At 47.5% G+C, this 17829-nt stretch overlaps 1 protein-coding gene across 3 annotated transcripts in view; it reads left to right on the forward strand.

Moving 5' to 3' along the window:
- USP32 (ubiquitin specific peptidase 32) overlaps nucleotides 1-17829 on the forward strand; it is a 192673-nt gene that overhangs the window by 134422 nt on the left and 40422 nt on the right. For 2 of the 3 annotated variants that reach the window (XM_077311223.1, XM_077311224.1), the window contains exons 8-15: nucleotides 90-205; nucleotides 953-1015; nucleotides 4262-4345; nucleotides 8505-8566; nucleotides 9676-9778; nucleotides 12151-12349; nucleotides 13378-13553; nucleotides 15416-15556. In XM_077311223.1, coding sequence (XP_077167338.1) covers nucleotides 90-205; nucleotides 953-1015; nucleotides 4262-4345; nucleotides 8505-8566; nucleotides 9676-9778; nucleotides 12151-12349; nucleotides 13378-13553; nucleotides 15416-15556 — 944 coding nt within the window. The remainder of the gene's footprint in view (nucleotides 1-89; nucleotides 206-952; nucleotides 1016-4261; nucleotides 4346-8504; nucleotides 8567-9675; nucleotides 9779-12150; nucleotides 12350-13377; nucleotides 13554-15415; nucleotides 15557-17829) is intronic. The other variant, XM_077311225.1, reaches the window with a different exon arrangement.

The following is a 17829-nucleotide window of genomic DNA, read 5'->3' on the forward strand; positions in this document are numbered from 1 at the left end:
TTGCCATGGCTGAGATCCAGCCATTGTTATGCTGATGGCACACTGTGATTTACCCCCACAGAATAACCTTGTTTCTTCCTTCCTCTTAGTTTGCTTCAAGGTTTTCGATGTTGATCGTGACGGGGTTTTATCTCGTGTTGAGCTCAAGGAAATGGTGGTTGCCCTTTTGGAGGTCTGGAAGGATAATCGTACGGATGACATCCCTGTAAGCTACGCTTAAAGTCACTTGCCTTTTTGTGTAAAAAGCCGGACAAAGAGCAAACATAGCACTGTAAGATGCTTTGATCCTGTGCAGCCCCCTTTCCCCAAACAGTGTGGTTGCAGCCTGATTGTTTGAGGCTTGCAAACTGGCAGATTGCCCAGATAGTTTCAGTCGGGTAACTGTGTTGGTCTGCAACTGAAGAACTGGATTCAGATCTAGTAGCACATTACAGACTAACAAGGATTTCACGGTATAAGCTCTTGAGAGTCAGGGCTCTGTTTTTGAGATAGGAAAGAAGATGAAAGGAGCTTTGATTTGCAAGAAACTACTGGACTGGAGATGAGGTTCTTGTGGCGCAGGGTGGTAAGGCAGCTGACATGCTGTCTGAAGCTCTGACCATGAGGCTGGGAGTTTGATACCAGCAGCCAGCTCAAGGTTGACTCAGCCTTCCATCCTTCCGAGGTCGGTAAAATGAGTACCCAGCTTGCTGGGGGGTAAACGGTAATGACTGGGGAAGGCACTGGCAAACCACCCCGTATTGTGTCTGCCAAGAAAACGCTGGAGGGCGTCACCCCAAGGGTCAGACATGACTCGGTGCTTGCACAGGGGATACCTTTTCCTTTACCTTACTGGACTGGAATCCAGTTTATCTGGAGATCCTGTGAAATCAGAATATTTCTGCTTTGCTATGTGGGCATGACTGAGCCCTTCAGTCTCTTAGTTGTGTGTTTCCATTTTTTTCTTTCCCAGGAGCTGCACATGGACCCACCTGACATTGTAGAGAGTGTTTTAAAGACACATGACACCACCAAGGTAGGAAACGGCTTATGTGTTTTTTTTCCTGTTCGTTGCAGGACTGAAGAAGAATCTGCTTTGTATGTAGAAGGACCCAGGTTTTTTAGGCCAGTAAAGGTCTTCTGATCCTGATGGACCCAGGTTCAATCCCTGGCATCTCCTGTGAAAAGGGCAGGTGATGTGAAAGTCCAAAACCCTGGGGACCCCACCTCCAGTCTGAGTTGACAAGACTGATTAGGAGTCTGCAATTTTGTTTTATTTTTTGTTTGGGTCCTTTGGATATGAAAAAAAAAAGGGATTCCGTAAGAAAATGTGCTCCTTCAGGAGCGATGCAGGGGTGTTTGTGGGCACACACGTGCATTCTTTTGGAAGGGGCAAGCATGATAGGGGAGAGCTTTTCCTCTTCATCCTAATGGTCAGGCGACAGGGAAGCTGCCAAAAGCCCCTTCTCACGATACTGCTGTGCCCAGCCGCGCTGCTGCAAGGGAGATGCAGCCAAGCCATGCTTCCTCCTGTCTTCCCCCAATCTCCCTCCTTCAAACATTTGAGGCCTACCACACAGGGTTGTTGTGCAGATGAAAAAGGATGGTGTTTTCGGGGTTCTTTTGTCCCCCATGTCATAGGCTGCAAATGTTTCTCCATCCAACAACCCTGTGCAGTAGGCCCTCAAGCATTTCATCACTACAACAACCCTGTGTGTAGGCCTCGAATAATACTTCTACCCAACAACCCTGTGCAGTAGGCCCTCAAGCATTTCATCTCTACAACAACCCTGTGTGTAGGCCTCGAATAATACTTCTACCTAACAACCCTGTGCAGTAGGCCCTCAAGCATTTCATCTCTACAACAAACCCTGTGCCGGAGGCCTCAAATGTTCCTTCTGCACAACAACTCTGTTCATACTCCAAAGCTGCCATTTTTGTCTGGGGAGCTGATCTTGATAGTCTGGAGATGAGCTGTAATTCCAGGAGATCTTTAGGCCCCATCTGCAAATTGGCTCCCCTGGGTTGGAAATATCCCTCGAGGTTTGAAGGCGGGTACAGTGCCTTAGAGTCCACCCTCCAAAACAGCCATTTTCATCTGTATAGTCTAGAGCAGTGGTCCGCAACCTTTCTTAGGCTGCGGACCGCTGCGCCGGGGTGCAGGGAGAGGGCGACCCGGGGCCCCGCGCGTGCGTGGCAGCCCTGGCGCAAACGCGCATACGCGGACTTGCCATGCGTGCGTGTTTGCGCCCCCGGACGCAAACACGCATGCGCGGCAAGTCTGCGCGTGCGCGTTTGCGCCACCTGCATGCCGGCAGCCGCGACTCCCTCTCCCTGCCCCCCCAGGCCGCAAGGAAATTGGCCGCTGAAGCGGCCGATTAGCTTGCGGCCCGGCAAGCTTCTCTTCCCGCCCCCTCCCAAAGCAAGAGGCTTGCCAGGCCGCAAGCTGATCAGCCGCTTCGGCGGCCGATTTGCTCGCAGCCTGGCGAGCTTCTCGCTGTGGGGGGGGGCGGGAAGAGGGAGCCGCGGCCCGGCGCCGAGGCCTTTGCGGCCTGGCACCGGGCCACGGCCCGGGGGTTGGGGACCACTGGTCTAGAGATGAGCAGCGATGGCAGAGATGAAGGGCAGCCTGCAGATTGAGGTGGGGGCGGAGTGGCACGGTGTGTCCCGCCTGAGGAATATGCTCCGGCCAGCCCTTACCAGCAACTGTTTTCTAGATCATGTTGTATTTTTTGTGCAATAGGCTTTATTGTTGATACTAGATAAGAGCATAGGAGAAAGCCTTTTGGATTAGGTCCATTCCAATACTCTGCATCACTCAGTGATCCAAACCCAGGTGCCATCAGGAAGTACACTAGCAGGGCCAGAACTCCAGAAGCCTTCCCACTCTTGCCCCCCAAGCACCACTGCTCAAGACAGAGTAGCAAAGAGCCACTGCTGGCCCTCTGCTGCAGGTGTTTCTCCAGTCTCCTCTTGAAGCCCTCTAGGCTGGTAGCTGCCACCACTTCCTGCGGCAGGGAATTCCACATGTTAATTACTCTTTGAGTGGATAAGCACCTCTGTAAAGTAATGAGGAGGGAAGAAAAAACAATAGCTCCCTTGTTAACATCTTCTTGCTCTTGCAGAGGTGGTAATCCTGCATCTAAATGAAGCACTGTTAATGGGAAACGTGCGTACTGGAATGATTTTCTGTAATGAAAAAAGAAAACCTTGTGAGAAGAAAACTAGGAAGTTTGAGCCAGGCTCATAACCTCCTAGTGTTCTGGGTGACTGCTTATTGTTAGAGCATGCCTGACCACAATAATCACCTTTGGGTATCTGTGCCATCTGAGGCTAGTCAAGGGGCAATTTGAGAAAAGATCTTCATTGTGACACCAAAACAATGAGCTGCCCTCCCCAGGGAGGTTGAATTGGCCCCTGCTGTCATCCCTGCCAGTGGATGAAGACATTTTCATTTTGCCTCATCTTCCCTCACTGATTCTTACTGATTCTCCTTCCCCATCATGTTTTAATCACTCCGTCTATCTCTAGATCAGGGGTAGTCAAACTGTGGTCCTCCAGATGTCCATGGACTACAATTCCCAGGAGCCCCCTGCCAGCGAACGCTGGCAGGGGCTCCTGGGAATTGGAGTCCATGGACATCTGGAGGGCCGCAGTTTGACTACCCCTGCTCTAGATGTTGCTATTCTTTACATTGTTGTTGCTCTCCTGTAAAGGCCTACGGCCATATACAAATCTACTACTACTACTTAGATGTGTTTTAAGCCTGTTTTCCGTTTTTTTATTGTTTGCTGCCTTGGGAGGCCCTAAGTTGGGTGGAAAGGCAGCCTTAAAATGAACTGGATGGCATAAACATCCCCCTGCAGCCTGAACCATCAAGACCAGGGTCAGCGAGAAGAAAGTTTTCAAGAGACCCCTTGGGCTTGTCCTCGTGGCCACTCACAAAACACATTGTTCTTGAAAAAGAAGCAGACGGAACAGGCCATCTAAACATCCGGAAGAAGTTCCTGACAGTTTGCTGGCAGGGGCTCATGGGAATTGTAGTCCATGAACATCTGGGGGACCACAGGTCCTGGACTAGATGACCCATGAGATCCCTTCCAACTCTATGATTCTATGATTCTAGGCCCTGTGTCTGTGGTTTACCTCAGAAGAGGGGGGGCACAATGGGGCTAGGTGTGTGTGGGCAATGAATCCACGCATGTGGAAGAGAGATTGACGTCTGAGGCAAACGCTGGATGGGAGATAATCACACGTTGCCTTTTATCTGTTGTCTCTTCAGCTCGGCCACCTCACTCTGGAGGATTACCAGATCTGGAGTGTGAAGAGCGCTCTTGCCAACGAATTTTTAAACCTGCTTTTTCAGGTATGTTTCACACGGTCGGCATCCCCTGTGGTGTGGCAGCTGTTCCGACCTTACTCACATGTTCACAGTTGTGGAATGCCAAGCCCCACATAGTCTCTTATGCCTGGGATGTTTCAGGACCTCCCTTGTTTTCCTGAAGCGCCGACTTCAGAGAGATGCTTCTCCTTGCCTAACTGGTGCCAAGTTTAATTTGTATGCTCAAGTAGAGACGACCCGTCAGCCAAAGATGAGCAGACAAGACAGAAATTTTCAAGCCGGCGATGGCAAAAACTTCATACAAACAATAGAACGAGTTCCTCGTTTTCGTATTTTACTTCATCAGTGAACTTATTTCTTAATTGTTTCTTTTTTCAAGGATACTAACAAAGTTTATTAATATCAAAGGTCCATGAAGGTAACTATCTTATAAAAAAAGGGGTCATTTATAAGATAGTTACCTTCATGGACCTTTGATATTAATAGACACAAGTTATATGGCTTAAAATATAAGGTATAAAATATAAGGCTGTGTGTTGAAGACTTTGTTAGTATCCTTGAAAAAAAAACAAATTAAGAAATTTCACTGATGAAGTGAAATACGAAAACGAGGTTTTATACCTAGGAACTCGTTCTATTGTTTGTATAAAGCAGGGGTAGTCAAACTGCGGCCCTCCAGATGTCCATGGACTACAATTCCCAGGAGCCCCTGCCAGCGTTCGCTGGCAGGGGGCTCCTGGGAATTGTAGTCCATGGACATCTGGAGGGCCGCAGTTTGACTACCCCTGGTATAAAGTTTTTGCCATCGCCAGCTTGAAAATTTCTTTCTTGTCTACTGACCAAAGTCTCAAAGCAAGAATCTTCCTCTTTGTTGGGGGGTGGTGGGGGAATCTGAAGAGTAGGACATGCACAAAAACTGGTTTTACCTTTTATATTAGAAAACCGGTCTCCTAAGTTTCAGCCCTTTCCCCAGAAGCAAGGGAGGGAATCTTAACCAAGAGAGGGAGGCTTGATCTGTGAGCTGCCATTTTCTCTGGTCAGTTGAGGGGACATGGATGCCCTAATTACAGTATTTGCTGGTGTATAAGACTACTTTTCCCCCCTGAAAAACATGCCTCCAAGTGGGGGGGGGGTCGTCCTATACACCGGGTGCACTTCAGTTGGGATAGACATAGCTGCCCATAATGGCCCATAGTACTGTAATGTAATGTAACAAACTCTATATTTTGAGTGGAAATGTTGGGGGGGTCGTCTTATACACCCAGTCGTCTTATACGCCGGCAAATACGGTAAATCAATTGCACGTCTAGGGCTGCTGTGTGTTCCAGCCATCTCACTGGGGTAAAACTGTGGTTGGCCAAAACCCATTCTCTCTAGCTATTCTCAAGCGATGCTCCAGAATGCACAGGCAAGGTTTGAGAAGTGGCTTCCCACCTTGATTCCCCCCTTCCATACACACCTGTGGTTCAGAACAACCCAAAGGTTAATACCTGGCTCACAAGGAAAAGTGCTATACGCATCAAACAAACAAGCAGTCAAGCACCAAAACAGCTCTATTTGGTACTGTCAAGTGCAGTAAGAACTCACAGCGAACTTCTATGAAAAGAACGTTTTTCATTGATGAGTTACTTCAGTCACCTAAACTGGCGAAGTCAAATCTCCCCGTTACTACATTTGCAGGCCCTTTTCAAGAGAATTCTCCCGCCCAAAACTTGAAGGTTCCCAAAGGAGGGGGGGAAGGAGCACCAGGTGCAATAAACCAGGGAGTGTTACTTCTCCCACGTCCTTGGGCTGCCCGGCGCCCACTGACAAGATAACTGTTTTTGTTACAAAGAGCAGGCCTTGCTGGCCGGTTCAAAAGACAAATAGTTCACAGCAAATCATGATAGCAGGGTACAGCAGACAAGTTTCGGTTTCAGGCAGGCAGCTAAATATAATGGGTCGAGGTTACACAGAGACCCAAAAGTGAAAGGTAAAAGTAAGGCTAAGCAAATATGGAGAGACTTGGCTAATATAAAGATTCATGGCAGAGAGCAGGCACTGATCCTGACAGGTACAAGTCAGTGACAATATATCAGTTTTCATGTGCCCTAAGTGGCTCACAATTTTCATGCATGGGCTACCTTAAAGCCTCAAGTCCCGAAAGATTAATAATTGCACAGTTCGTCAAAGAACTCAGAAAGTTTGTAGCCACCATCATTTTAGTAAAAGCCAGAAGGCACTGTCCTCTTGTTAAGGCAATTCTTATCAATGTTTCCAAAACACTCCCTGTTGTGAAGGTCTCCCTTCTTCATAATGCAACATTCCACGGGAAATTTCTCTCCAAAGGCACAATATAGAATCAGGTCAACAAAACAAAACCAGAGTCCAGGGGCTCCTTTAAGACCAACAAAGATTTATTCAAGGCGTGAGCTTTTGAGTGCTTGCACTCAAAAGCTCACGCCTTGAATAAATCTTTGCTGCTTCAGACCGACATGGCTACCCACTTAAATATAGAATCAGGTATTCATGCATAAATCTGTCATGTGTAGGCGACAAGAATTCCGTGCATTTGCGCCTATTATAAAATTGTTTTCAAATGCCTCACCAGAGAAATGAAAAGACGTATAAATGCATCTGATAATATACTGAACAGTTATTTTCAAAAATGGCCTAGTGTCATTTACAACATACTCACATTCAACAAATGGTCAGAAAATGATCAGAGCCACCTTCTGCATGCAAACCAAAAGCTTCCTTGCTTTGCTTCCAACCCCCTCAGGTGCATCCACTTAGCAGCAAAAGGGAACCATCAAAAATAGCTATTCAAGTCTAAGTATATCAACCTATTTCTCCTGTTGTCTTAAATTTATAAATAAAATATGACTCTGACTGTAACAGACTCTTTTTGATGTTCGTTCTATTAAAAGGATATGGTTTAAACTTCTCCAGGACTACATAACGTAATTCACCATGTGAATGTACTATGTTTTTAAAGTGTAGGGCCATTGAAGCTTCTAGAACGACATTTTTTCATTCTAGACCTGTGTTCCAGATTACAAGTCTTAGCTGCCCGCATGCTCCTTTCAAAGCAGACCCCCCCCGCACAAGAACAGATGACAGCATATGTAATTTGCTGTTTTGGTGTTTGAAGGTGCTTGTTTGTTTTATGGGTATAGGATTGCCGATACGGTTCCTCTGTATTTTGATTTGTCATAAAGAAAAGTGGCAGGAGCACCCTGTGTATTAACATTACTGCAAGCATTACTGCAAAATCTATGCCAGTGATGCTCAGTGGCCTGGGAGCCATGTGTGATTCTTTGGCAAGTCACATGTGGCTCTGCTTAACACTGCTTAACAATGTGCTTTGGGATGCTTTGGGCTGATCCTGCGTTGAGCAGGGGGTTGGACTTGATGGCCTGTATGGCCCCTTCCAACTCTACGATTTTATGATTCTATGATTCCCACGTTCAGGAAAGTGAGCAGTTTTTTTTAGAAACTGGAACGTCATTGCTATGGCCCAAGATAAAACTGTTTTGTTTTCAACGTAGAACACAACTCCTGTGTGATGTTTGCAGCGATGTGTGGGTGTAGGGCTTTTCTGTTTGAGGCTGGATCAACGCATGCATCCAAGTGAGGCGGGGGGACTGAACCAGACCACCGCTGCATGCTAGCCCATTAAAAAACAAACACAACTGCCAGTAGTGCTCCAAATCAGGGGTAGTCAAACTGTGGCCCTCCAGATGTCCATGGACTACAATCCCCATGAGCCCCTGCCAGCGAATGCTGGCAGGGGCTCATGGGAATTGTAGTCCATGGACATCTGGAGGGCCGCAGTTTGACTACCTCGGCTCTAAATGCTCAGTGGTACTCTGGTAATTAAAAGGGTTATAGTATATATAATTGAATGTATGTGTTGATGGGGGAGGGCACACAGTAATTATGTGGCTGTTTCAGTTGATGGGAATTCTGAATGCGGATCTCTATAATACGCTGAGTAACCTAGTCTCTCTCCTGTGCTGTGGGGCACAGGATTGTTCATCTGTGGTCTACAGTTAAGTAGCCATATATCCTGCCGTGGTGTGGGGAAACCTTTGCCTTTTAATCTTTCCAGAAAACATGTTGTGCATGCAATTAACAGGAGCAACAGTCACTCCCCAAGTGTTTGTTTATGCTGTTTGTGTGTCTTCATGTTTCCTTTCAGGTGTGCCATATAGTCTTAGGGTTAAGGCCTGCCACTCCAGAAGAGGAAGGACAAATAATTAGGTATGGTTACCAAAACTCTTCAGCAATTTCCCTTTTTTTCCTGGTGACTTTTTCCCTGGCTTTGAAATGGGTGCCTTTTTGCAGAGCAGGAAGTTATGTTGGGTGATCTCAGTCATTTTCTTCCCACCCTCCACTTGATTCTGCCAGCTTCGTGTTGTGGTTAAGAGCACCAATTTCTAATCTGCCAAGCCGGGTTTGATTCCCCGCCCCTCCTCCACCTGCAGCCAGCCGGGTGACATTGGGCTCGCCACAGCACTGATAAAGCTGTTCTGAGCAGGAACATCAGGGCTCTCTCAGCCTCACCCACCTCACAGGGTGTCTCAAGTGGGGAGAGGAAGGGAAGGCGACTGTAAGCCGCTTTGAGACGCCTTTGGGTAGAGACAAGTGGCATATAAAAACCAACTCTTCTTCTTCTTCAGTAATATCAGGGCTCACTCAGCCTTCCCTTCCTCACAGGGTGTCTGTGGTGGGGAGAGGAAAGGGAAGGTGATTGTAAGCCACTTTGAGACTCCTTCAGGTAGAGAAAAGCAGCATATAAGAACCAGGTCTTCTTCTAATACATTTTTGCAAATAAGACCTGTGTGCTACTAAGTTACAAATTTGCAAGACCTGTCTGTATCAGGGTGGGGTGGGTGGAGGAGACCAGTCTTGTCCCATTTACAAAAGCTTTATTTCTCAGGTAACTTGGAAGCAGTTCTCATAGACACACCAGTAAGTTACTGGTTACAGGCTCATGTGAATGTGCTGCTGGCGGGAAGGGGGAGGAGGGAAGCCAGTCTCCCCTGGCCAATATGAATTTAAAAGAATCTGAATGGGCAGGAGGTCAAGGAAGATCCCATATGGACATCTGTACTCCCTGCCCCATTTGCTCCCTGAGCACCAGAGCACCATACTGCAGTTTTTCCAAATATTTTAGGAGGACTGACTTTGGACGTACATATGGGGGGGGGGGGGGGAACGGCCGGCCAGCCAACACAGCCTCACTTCGCAGCTTCTCCTGCACACATGAACCAGACCTCCGCACTTAACTGTAAGTTCTGGATATGCTCTTCACAAACACAAAGTTTGATTGTTCCGTTGATTGGGGGTTTCCTTTTTCCTTGTCTCAGGGGCTGGTTAGAACGAGAGAGTCGGCACGGTCTGCAGCCAGGGCACAACTGGTTTCTGATCGCATCACAGTGGTGGCAGCAGTGGAAGGAATATGTCAAATATGTAAGTCATGTTGAAGTTGGGGGGGGGAGCTGGTGGTGGTGTTGAAGTGCTAAGCGGATGAAGGTTGCCCTCACCCCTTTTAAGATTGGTGGTCTTCCATTTTTCTAGTCCCTCTTGCCACTAGGGGGCAGCATGGGACCCAGTAGGCTGCAGCCCACGTGACAGGAAGAGGTGGAGCTAGAGTTTTGGTCCCAAGGCCAGCACATGGCAGCAGCCCATTGGAAGTTGGCGGCAGGAAACACAAACCTGCTCCATCAGGAAGTGTACCATAGGAAGTCACAAGCTAATTATCGACAAAGAATGTTCTTTTCACTGCTGTGTGGCCGTGCTTTGTTATCCCGCTGCCTGGTGGCCATTCCACTCAGCTTGCAGTCCAAGAGAGGTTAGGAGGTGTGATGCCGTTGCGTACAGCCAGCGGATCTTCCCCAAAGCAACAAAAAAAGCATCTCTATGTAGGTTCATGATGCCATGTATAGATAGAGCTCCACACTCTACTTGTGGGTTGCAGTCCCTGCTGCATTAGGGGAGGCAGCCTTTTTCCAGACTGGGGTGGGAGTGAATTAGATTCCAGATTGGAAGCCCCGTGTAGCCGACGTGTGCTTTGGTGCTTTCCTGAGCTTTTTTGGGGGGGGACTTCCTTTGCCTTGCTACCCCGATCTCTCTGGGTGGGACCATCCTTTCACTTATCAGCTCCCTCCTGCTTGGGCTCACAGTCTCCTTTGACGAGGCCAGCTTGCAGTTCTGGATAAGGATTGATATTGGAAGCCGAGCAGACTATCGCTTTTAGAAACCAAGGTTGGAGAGAGAAGAAGGGACCAGTTGATGTAGAATTTCCGCATGTGTTCTAATGCCCATGCTGGAATATAACAAAAAAGCATGTCTCCTTTCCACAAGCCTTTTGTGCAGTAGGCAGGGTTTGCCAGAGTGTTAAGGCATCCGTTGTGTGATGTGTGAGATTCCCGATGCATCCCAGCTCTTTTTTTTTTTTGCAAAGATGTTTCACATCTAGCCCTCAGGAAGAAGTGAGTAGTTAAGCACACACAAGACTGCTAGCTCCGCCTCCACTTAAAGATATCCTAAAGTAGCATATGCATGTATGAAGCTGCCTTACACAGAGTCCCACCATTAGTGCATCTAGCTCAGTAGGGCCTTCTTTGACTGACGGCTCAGCGGAGGCCTTTCCCAGCACTGCTGACTCTTTCCTGGCATAGTTCCGCAAGATCTCTTTAATCCAGAACTCTAAAGATCTGCACTGGGGAATCCCTGCCTGGAATGCATATGAGCTTAGGATACCACTGGGCTTGGAATCCCTCATCCTATCCAGGGGAGCACGTGGTGAGGGCAAAGCCCTAGAGAGCAACTTCAGGGCCATAGAGAGCAACTTCATAAGGAGGATGGGCTCTATGCCTAGGACTAGAAGTCTGTATCCCAGGGGTAGTCAAACTGCGGCCCTCCAGATGTCCATGGACTACAATTCCCATGAGCCCCTGCCAGAAGGGGCTCATGGGAATTGTAGTCCATGGACATCTGGAGGGCCGCAGTTTGACTACCGCTGCTGTATCCTGTGAGAATCAGCTGGCTGGAACTCAACCAACTCAGAATTGTTTGCCCTTTTGTTTTCTTAATAAATGTGGGACCTTCTCCTGTTTGCAAGCTGCTTTCGGTGCTTCCAGGGACTAAAAATGCCTTCACTATAAAAAAAACACACAAAATTAAGGTGTGGTAGGGAACAGAGGCAACCTCCCTCCCCCATGGCAGTCTGGGATCTGGTAGTGCAGCACCCTGGACAGATCACAGTGGAGCTGACTGCTGGGTACTTCTGGAGTGGTTCCAGCCTGGACAGGATCCTATGGAGGGGTGAATCATTACTCTGCAGCGGTCTTAAGTCCTGCTCGGCAGAGGGAATCAGCTCTCTGGTGTATCTCTAGCTCTGGCTGGTGCCCTCTAATGGTGCTGGTCAGCCTCCTGTCAAAAGCGGATTAGAATGAGTCATGGAGACATTCATGAGCAGGGGTAGTCAAACTGGGGCCCTCCAGATGCCCATGGGCTACAATTCCCATGAGCCCCTGCCGGCGAACACCTCCCCTCCCTCACAGGGTCTCTGTTGTGGGGAGAGGAGGGCAGGTGATTGTAAGCCGCTTTGAGACTCTTTCGGGTAGTAAAAAGTGGGGTATAAAAAAAACAGCCCTTCTTTTTGATCGTCTTCCTCTGGTGCAGTAGCAGCCTTGAACAATAAACTGTCGCGTTTTGGGAACAAAGACTTTCTCATTCCCCCGTGGAATATGCTTATACAGATGGGACCGTGACTTCAGCACATTTCTGGCCTGTTCTTCACTCTCCCCTTCCCTCCCCTGTCTCTCTTTCTCTGCCAGTTTCAGGAAGCAAACCCTGTGGTGATAGCGCCCTCATCCGTCTTAAACGGAGGTAAGACTTTGCTCCTGTCTCCTGCACCCCATGCGCCAGAGCAGGGAGAAGAGAAAACAGGCAGTGTAAATCGCTTCAGTGCCACGGAAGAAAAGGGTTCAGATAACATTTCCACTGCGTCAGAAGCGTCAGAGACCGCTAGCAGCAGTAAGCATTTTTTTAAAAACCCAACCTTTTGAACTAGATTTGCAGAGAGCCAGCACAATATAAGCGCCTGTCCCTTAGAAGGAAAAAAGGGACTGAAGCCAGTTATTGGAACGGCTAAGATCAGGGGTAGTCAAACTGCGGCCCTCCAGAGGTCCATGGACTACAATTCCCAGGAGCCCCTGCCAGCGTTCGCTGGCAGGGGCTTCTGGGAATTGTAGTCCATGGACCTCTGGAGGGCCGCAGTTTGACTACCCCTGGCTAAGACAGAATGGGCTGGCAGAAGAGTGTCAGTCACCATACAACACTGCCCCAGGGGGCTGCCCAGTTTCCACCAGATGAGATTCTTTGATTGATGGGACAAAGCTGCCTTAATCCCTAAGCAAAAATAATGAACTGGGAGGGGTGGGTCCCAGTGAAGAATCCAATATAGAGAAATAGAGATGCACTGGGGAACCAATAGGGCAATAAAATATCCAAAATGGACTTATATAGAGTCTTGTATCATCAATAATTCTTTATTCTTTATAATTTCACCTGAGTCTCAACACGTTTCACCTTGTAGCTTTTTCAAGGGACAATGGTTTTCAGATTTAAGGACCCACTTCAACTTTACAAAATAATCTCTTGACAGAGTATAATAGCTAAGCGTAGCTTATGGCGCTCCAGACCCCTCCGAAGCAGCAGCCCTCTTGAACCCGCCAGGACTGAAGGGGACTGGGAACTTGAGCCCGTCCGGGCAGCATTGTTTAAGACAGCAGGCCACGATCCTGCAGCCTTCACCTGCAGCCTTTGGGCAGGATCCCGATGTTGTCGTTCCATTCAAGAAGAAGGATTATTGACTAAACATCAGCAAGGATTATTAGCATGCCCCTCAGCCTTTTTCTGCTCACCCTTCCAAAGGGGGTCAACTGCAGTTCCAGCCGTGGCTTCTGAGAGAGTGAAATGGAACCGTCTCGTTGCCCGTGAGCTGCTCTCTGTTGCCAGCCCCTGTGTTTTCACCCCCCTCTTTCTCTCGCTCTCCTTTTTAGGCTTCCTTTATGGCTCTGCCTCCAGCAACGAAATGTGTTTTCCTCGGCAACTCAACACTTCAGACAATAACAACCAGTGCCTGCTTGGATCCAATGGGAACATGTTAGCCCAGCTAATTCCCCAGCCACCCGGAGCTATCGACAACCTGCCTCTCATCACTCAAGAGCCAATGAAGGTAAACTGGTAGAATCATAGAATCCTAGAGTTGGAAGGGTCCTCCTGGGTCATCTAGTCCAACCCCCTGCACTATGCAGGACACTCACATCCCTATCACTCATCCACTGTCACCTGCCACCCCCTTGAGCCGTCACAGAATCAGCCTCTCCGTCAGATGGCTCTCCAGCCTCTGTTTAAAAATCTCCAAAGATGGACAACCCACCACCTCCCGAGGAAGCCTGTTCCACTGAGAAACCACTCTGAATGTCAGAAACTTCTTCCCGATGTTTAGACGGAATTTCTTTTGAATTCATTTCATCCCATTCGTGCTAGTGAATTAATTTCAGCCACACGTAGGAATTCATAGGGCAGGGGGACAGCATGGGAGACCTTTCCCTTTCATGCTAGTCTTATGGTAAGATAATAATATTGACTCTTGGTTTGATTGAGCATCCTGGAACTTTAGCATATGTGTGTGTGTGTGTTTTCTTTCACACAATGTTTTGCTTGTATCAGTCAATTATGCCTCTGTGGAACTAGCTTTAATATATGCTGTATTAAAGTTTGGTTCTTTGGGGTAAATCACATTCATCCCCCCCCCCCCCAATTAGTTCTAATGTTTCACTATTTGCCTTAGCAGCAAGGAAAATTTGAGCCAAATTTACGCCACCAGAGAGCTAGAAACCTGAATTCTTATTGTCTTTTATTTTCTATGGACTACTGCATGTATTGTTCCAATTCTTTTACTGTTTTTTATATCAACAGATATGATATTGATTGCATTGTAATGGCCTGTGGCTGGAAACAATGAAGTCTTATACTATAATATACATCCATGCCCAGCAGGAGTCTGGCTTTCCTTGCCGGCTTGGATACCTGGAACTTCCTCCTAGAGAAAATCAGTGGTCCCCCATTTCTCTCCCAACCCTTCCTTCCAACCCATTTTGGTGACGGTGGAAAGTACTGTCATAGAATCATAGAATCCTAGAATTGGAAGGGGCCATACAGGCCATCTACTCCAACCCCCTACTCTACTCTATCATAGAGTTGGAAGGGGCCATACAGGCCATCTAGTCCAACCCCCTGCTCTACTCTATCATAGAGTTGGAAGGGGTCATACAGGCCATCTAGTCCAACCCCCTGCTCTACTCTATCATAGAGTTGGAAGGGGTCATACAGGCCATCTAGTCCAACCCCCTACTCTACTCTATCATAGAGTTGGAAGGGGTCATACAGGCCATCTAGTCCAACCCCCTGCTCTACTCTATCATAGAGTTGGAAGGGGCCATACAGGCCATCTAGTCCAACCCCCTACTCTACTCTATCATAGAGTTGGAAGGGGTCATACAGGCCATCTAGTCCAACCCCCTGCTCTACGCAGGATCAGCCCTAAGCATCCTAAAGCATCCAAGAAAAGTGTGTATCCAGCCTTTGCTTGAAGACTGCCGGTGAGGGGGAGCTCACCACCTCCTTAGGCAGCCTATTCCACTGCTGAAAGTCACAGAGAACCTCTGGCATCCGTGTGGGGTTTTCAAGGCAAGCGGTGGTTTGCCATTGCCTGCCTCTGTGAGTAGTAGCGAGAGCCAACCCAGCTTAGCTTCCAAGCTGACAAAAATCAGGCTAGCCGGAGCCATCCAAGTCAGGGCAAAACCCACCATGGACTCACCCAGACATTTGCTAGAATCAGCAGGATTTCCCTGGCCTCTTAAAGGCCACAGAGCTGGGGCCGGTTTGACCTTGCAAAAGCGGGCAATTCATAGTCTCCATCAGCCACCCTGTGAGTTCCAATCACATTTTTTGCTCCAGTGCTCCTGTCACTTTAGCTCTGACCGTCTTCTGTGCTTCCAGGATCTGAACTTCCTTTTCTCTCCCTTTTTAAAGGCTCCATCGTTGACTTTGGAAGGCGGCCGACTAAGACAGTCCACCCAGTTAGTTAAAGGGAAACATTATGAAATTGTCCCAGAGCCGGTCTGGAGGGCTCTTTACAACTGGTACACTGCAAACCTGTCGTTACCAAGACCGGTAAGTACATCGTGGCCCTGCTGGGTCAGGTCTGTGGTCCAGCTTCTGTGGCATAGAGAAAATGTACTTGGAAAGCCTCAGGGGCAGGACATGCAAGCCAGTGGCTTCCCCTGCTGTTGTCTGTCTCCCCTCTGCCCACCCCCAAGCACTGGTGTATGATCAGTTGATACCTTTGAACACAGAGAGTCCATTTAGCAGTAATTGCTAAGAGAGCCAGTATGGTGTCATGGTTAGACCGCTGGGGTAGGATTTTGGAGGCTGAGGTTGAAATCCCTGTTCTACCATGGAAGCTTGCCGGGTGATCGTAGACCCGTCATGGGGGTGGCGAAAGAGCTGTTAAGTCACAAGCAATTCAATCAATCAATATTTTATTTACGGTCATTCAGACCAAAATTAAAATAGAAGCAATTAAAAAATAAGGCAAATTTTAAAAGAGAAAAGACAGTAATAGGACTATAAAAATTTTAAAAGATCTGACAACATAGAAACTTTAAAATGTTACATTCAATATTTTAAACCTAGTTTTAAGTTGCCAGGGACAAATGGCTCTTTGTAATTTTGAAATTGGATCAGAGAGAAATTTTCTGATCCACATACATAGTATGCAATTTCATGGCGGCAGTGCAAAATTTAGCTCTGCAGAGAGTTATTTGCCTGTCTTCATCTTGAAGCAGCACCTTGACTTTCTCCTTTGGGGAAGATCTTGCGTAGGTGTTCAAAACTGGCTGAATAAAATTACATCGGATGGCAACCCCATAGGACTTCCAAAGCAAGTGATGAGAGGAATGGGAAGGCGAATGTAAGCCGCTTTGAGCCTCCTTCGGGTAGGGAAAAGTGGCATATAAGAACCAACTCTTCTTCTTCTTCTTCTTCTTCTTCTTGGTCATTGCCTGCCTCCATGTTGCAACCTGGACTTCCTTGGTGGCCTCTCACCAAAGCACTAACTAAGGCCAACCCTGCTTCCCTCCTGAGACCTTAAGAGATCAGACTAGCCTGGACCATCTCGCTCAGGGCAGCCAGTCGTGCGCCAGTTTACCTTACAGGGTTGTTGTGAGGATAAAATGGAAGTGAGGAAAACAATAGAAGTCATTTTGGATCTCCTTTGGGGAAGAAGGTGGGGTGAAAATGAAGCAAACAAATAGTTTTTAATTGACCTTATTTTTTATTTAGAAAGTGTTTATGCTGCATCTCCTCCCCAGGAACTGACTTAAAAAAAAAAAGAAGCAAAACATGAAAAGGTATTCACACGAACCCAGCATTAAAAAAATCCAGCCCAACGTAGATGATAAAAACAGACCACTAACAGTTTAATATGAGTTTTCTGACTGCACTATTAATTTAAAAATTGGGTGAACAGAAATGTGTTGGCCTGGCACCTAAAAGAAGGCAACAAAGATTCTTTTTAAATTTGCAGATGATACTAAGCTGAGAGGGGTAGCAAACACAGCAGAGGACAGAATCAGGATACAGGATGGGTTTGACAGACTGGAGAACTGAGCTAAAATGAATAAAATGCATTTCAGTAGTGAAAAAATGTAAAGTTCTGCATTTAGGTAGGAAAAATCATATGCATTATTATAGGGTGGGGGGGACCTGTCTTGGCAGTAATATGTGCAAGAAGGATCTAGGAGTCTTAGCAGGCCATACATTGAACATGAGTCAGCAATGAGACTTGGTAGTTCGTTCTACCAGATATGAGCCAGGACAGAAAAAGCTCTGGGCCTTGTTGAGGACCACCGTGCTTCTTTGGGGCCAGGGATTTAAAAATAATAATTAACATTAGAAATTTAAAATCCTTTTAAAAATATTTAAATTCGCAAATCAAGTTCTGCAGAACTTGCAGATTTGCAAATCAAGTTCTGCAGTCAACTAGGCCCTACATTGAAACTGTTTTTTCCTTTCCTAATCAGTGTTTTCTTTCCTAATGAGAATTTAGACATTTCTAGTGCAGAGTTAAAGCCTGACAGAGACAGCATCCCTGGTCCCCAAAGGCCCCAGCAGGTGCGTCCCTGTGCACTTTCCCCTTCCCCTCCAAGCCTCCTCGACGTCAGAGTGATCAAAGAATTGTCACGGATGCTTCAGCCCATCTCTGCCATTGGTGAGGGACCTGCTGTCTTTTTGCAAGTGAAGTCAGAACCAGCCACGTGTTCTGCAGCACCTTGGAGCGTTGGTCTCCCTTAGCACGAGGCACGGGGGTGGTGGCTGTGTGCTCACACTCAGGAACGCATCCAGGGTGACAGTAAAAACGTGCCAAACGTAAAGTCAAAAGAGCA

The sequence above is a fragment of the Paroedura picta genome, chromosome 15 (assembly GCF_049243985.1).
Source record: "Paroedura picta isolate Pp20150507F chromosome 15, Ppicta_v3.0, whole genome shotgun sequence".
NCBI classification, from domain to species: domain Eukaryota; kingdom Metazoa; phylum Chordata; class Lepidosauria; order Squamata; family Gekkonidae; genus Paroedura; species Paroedura picta.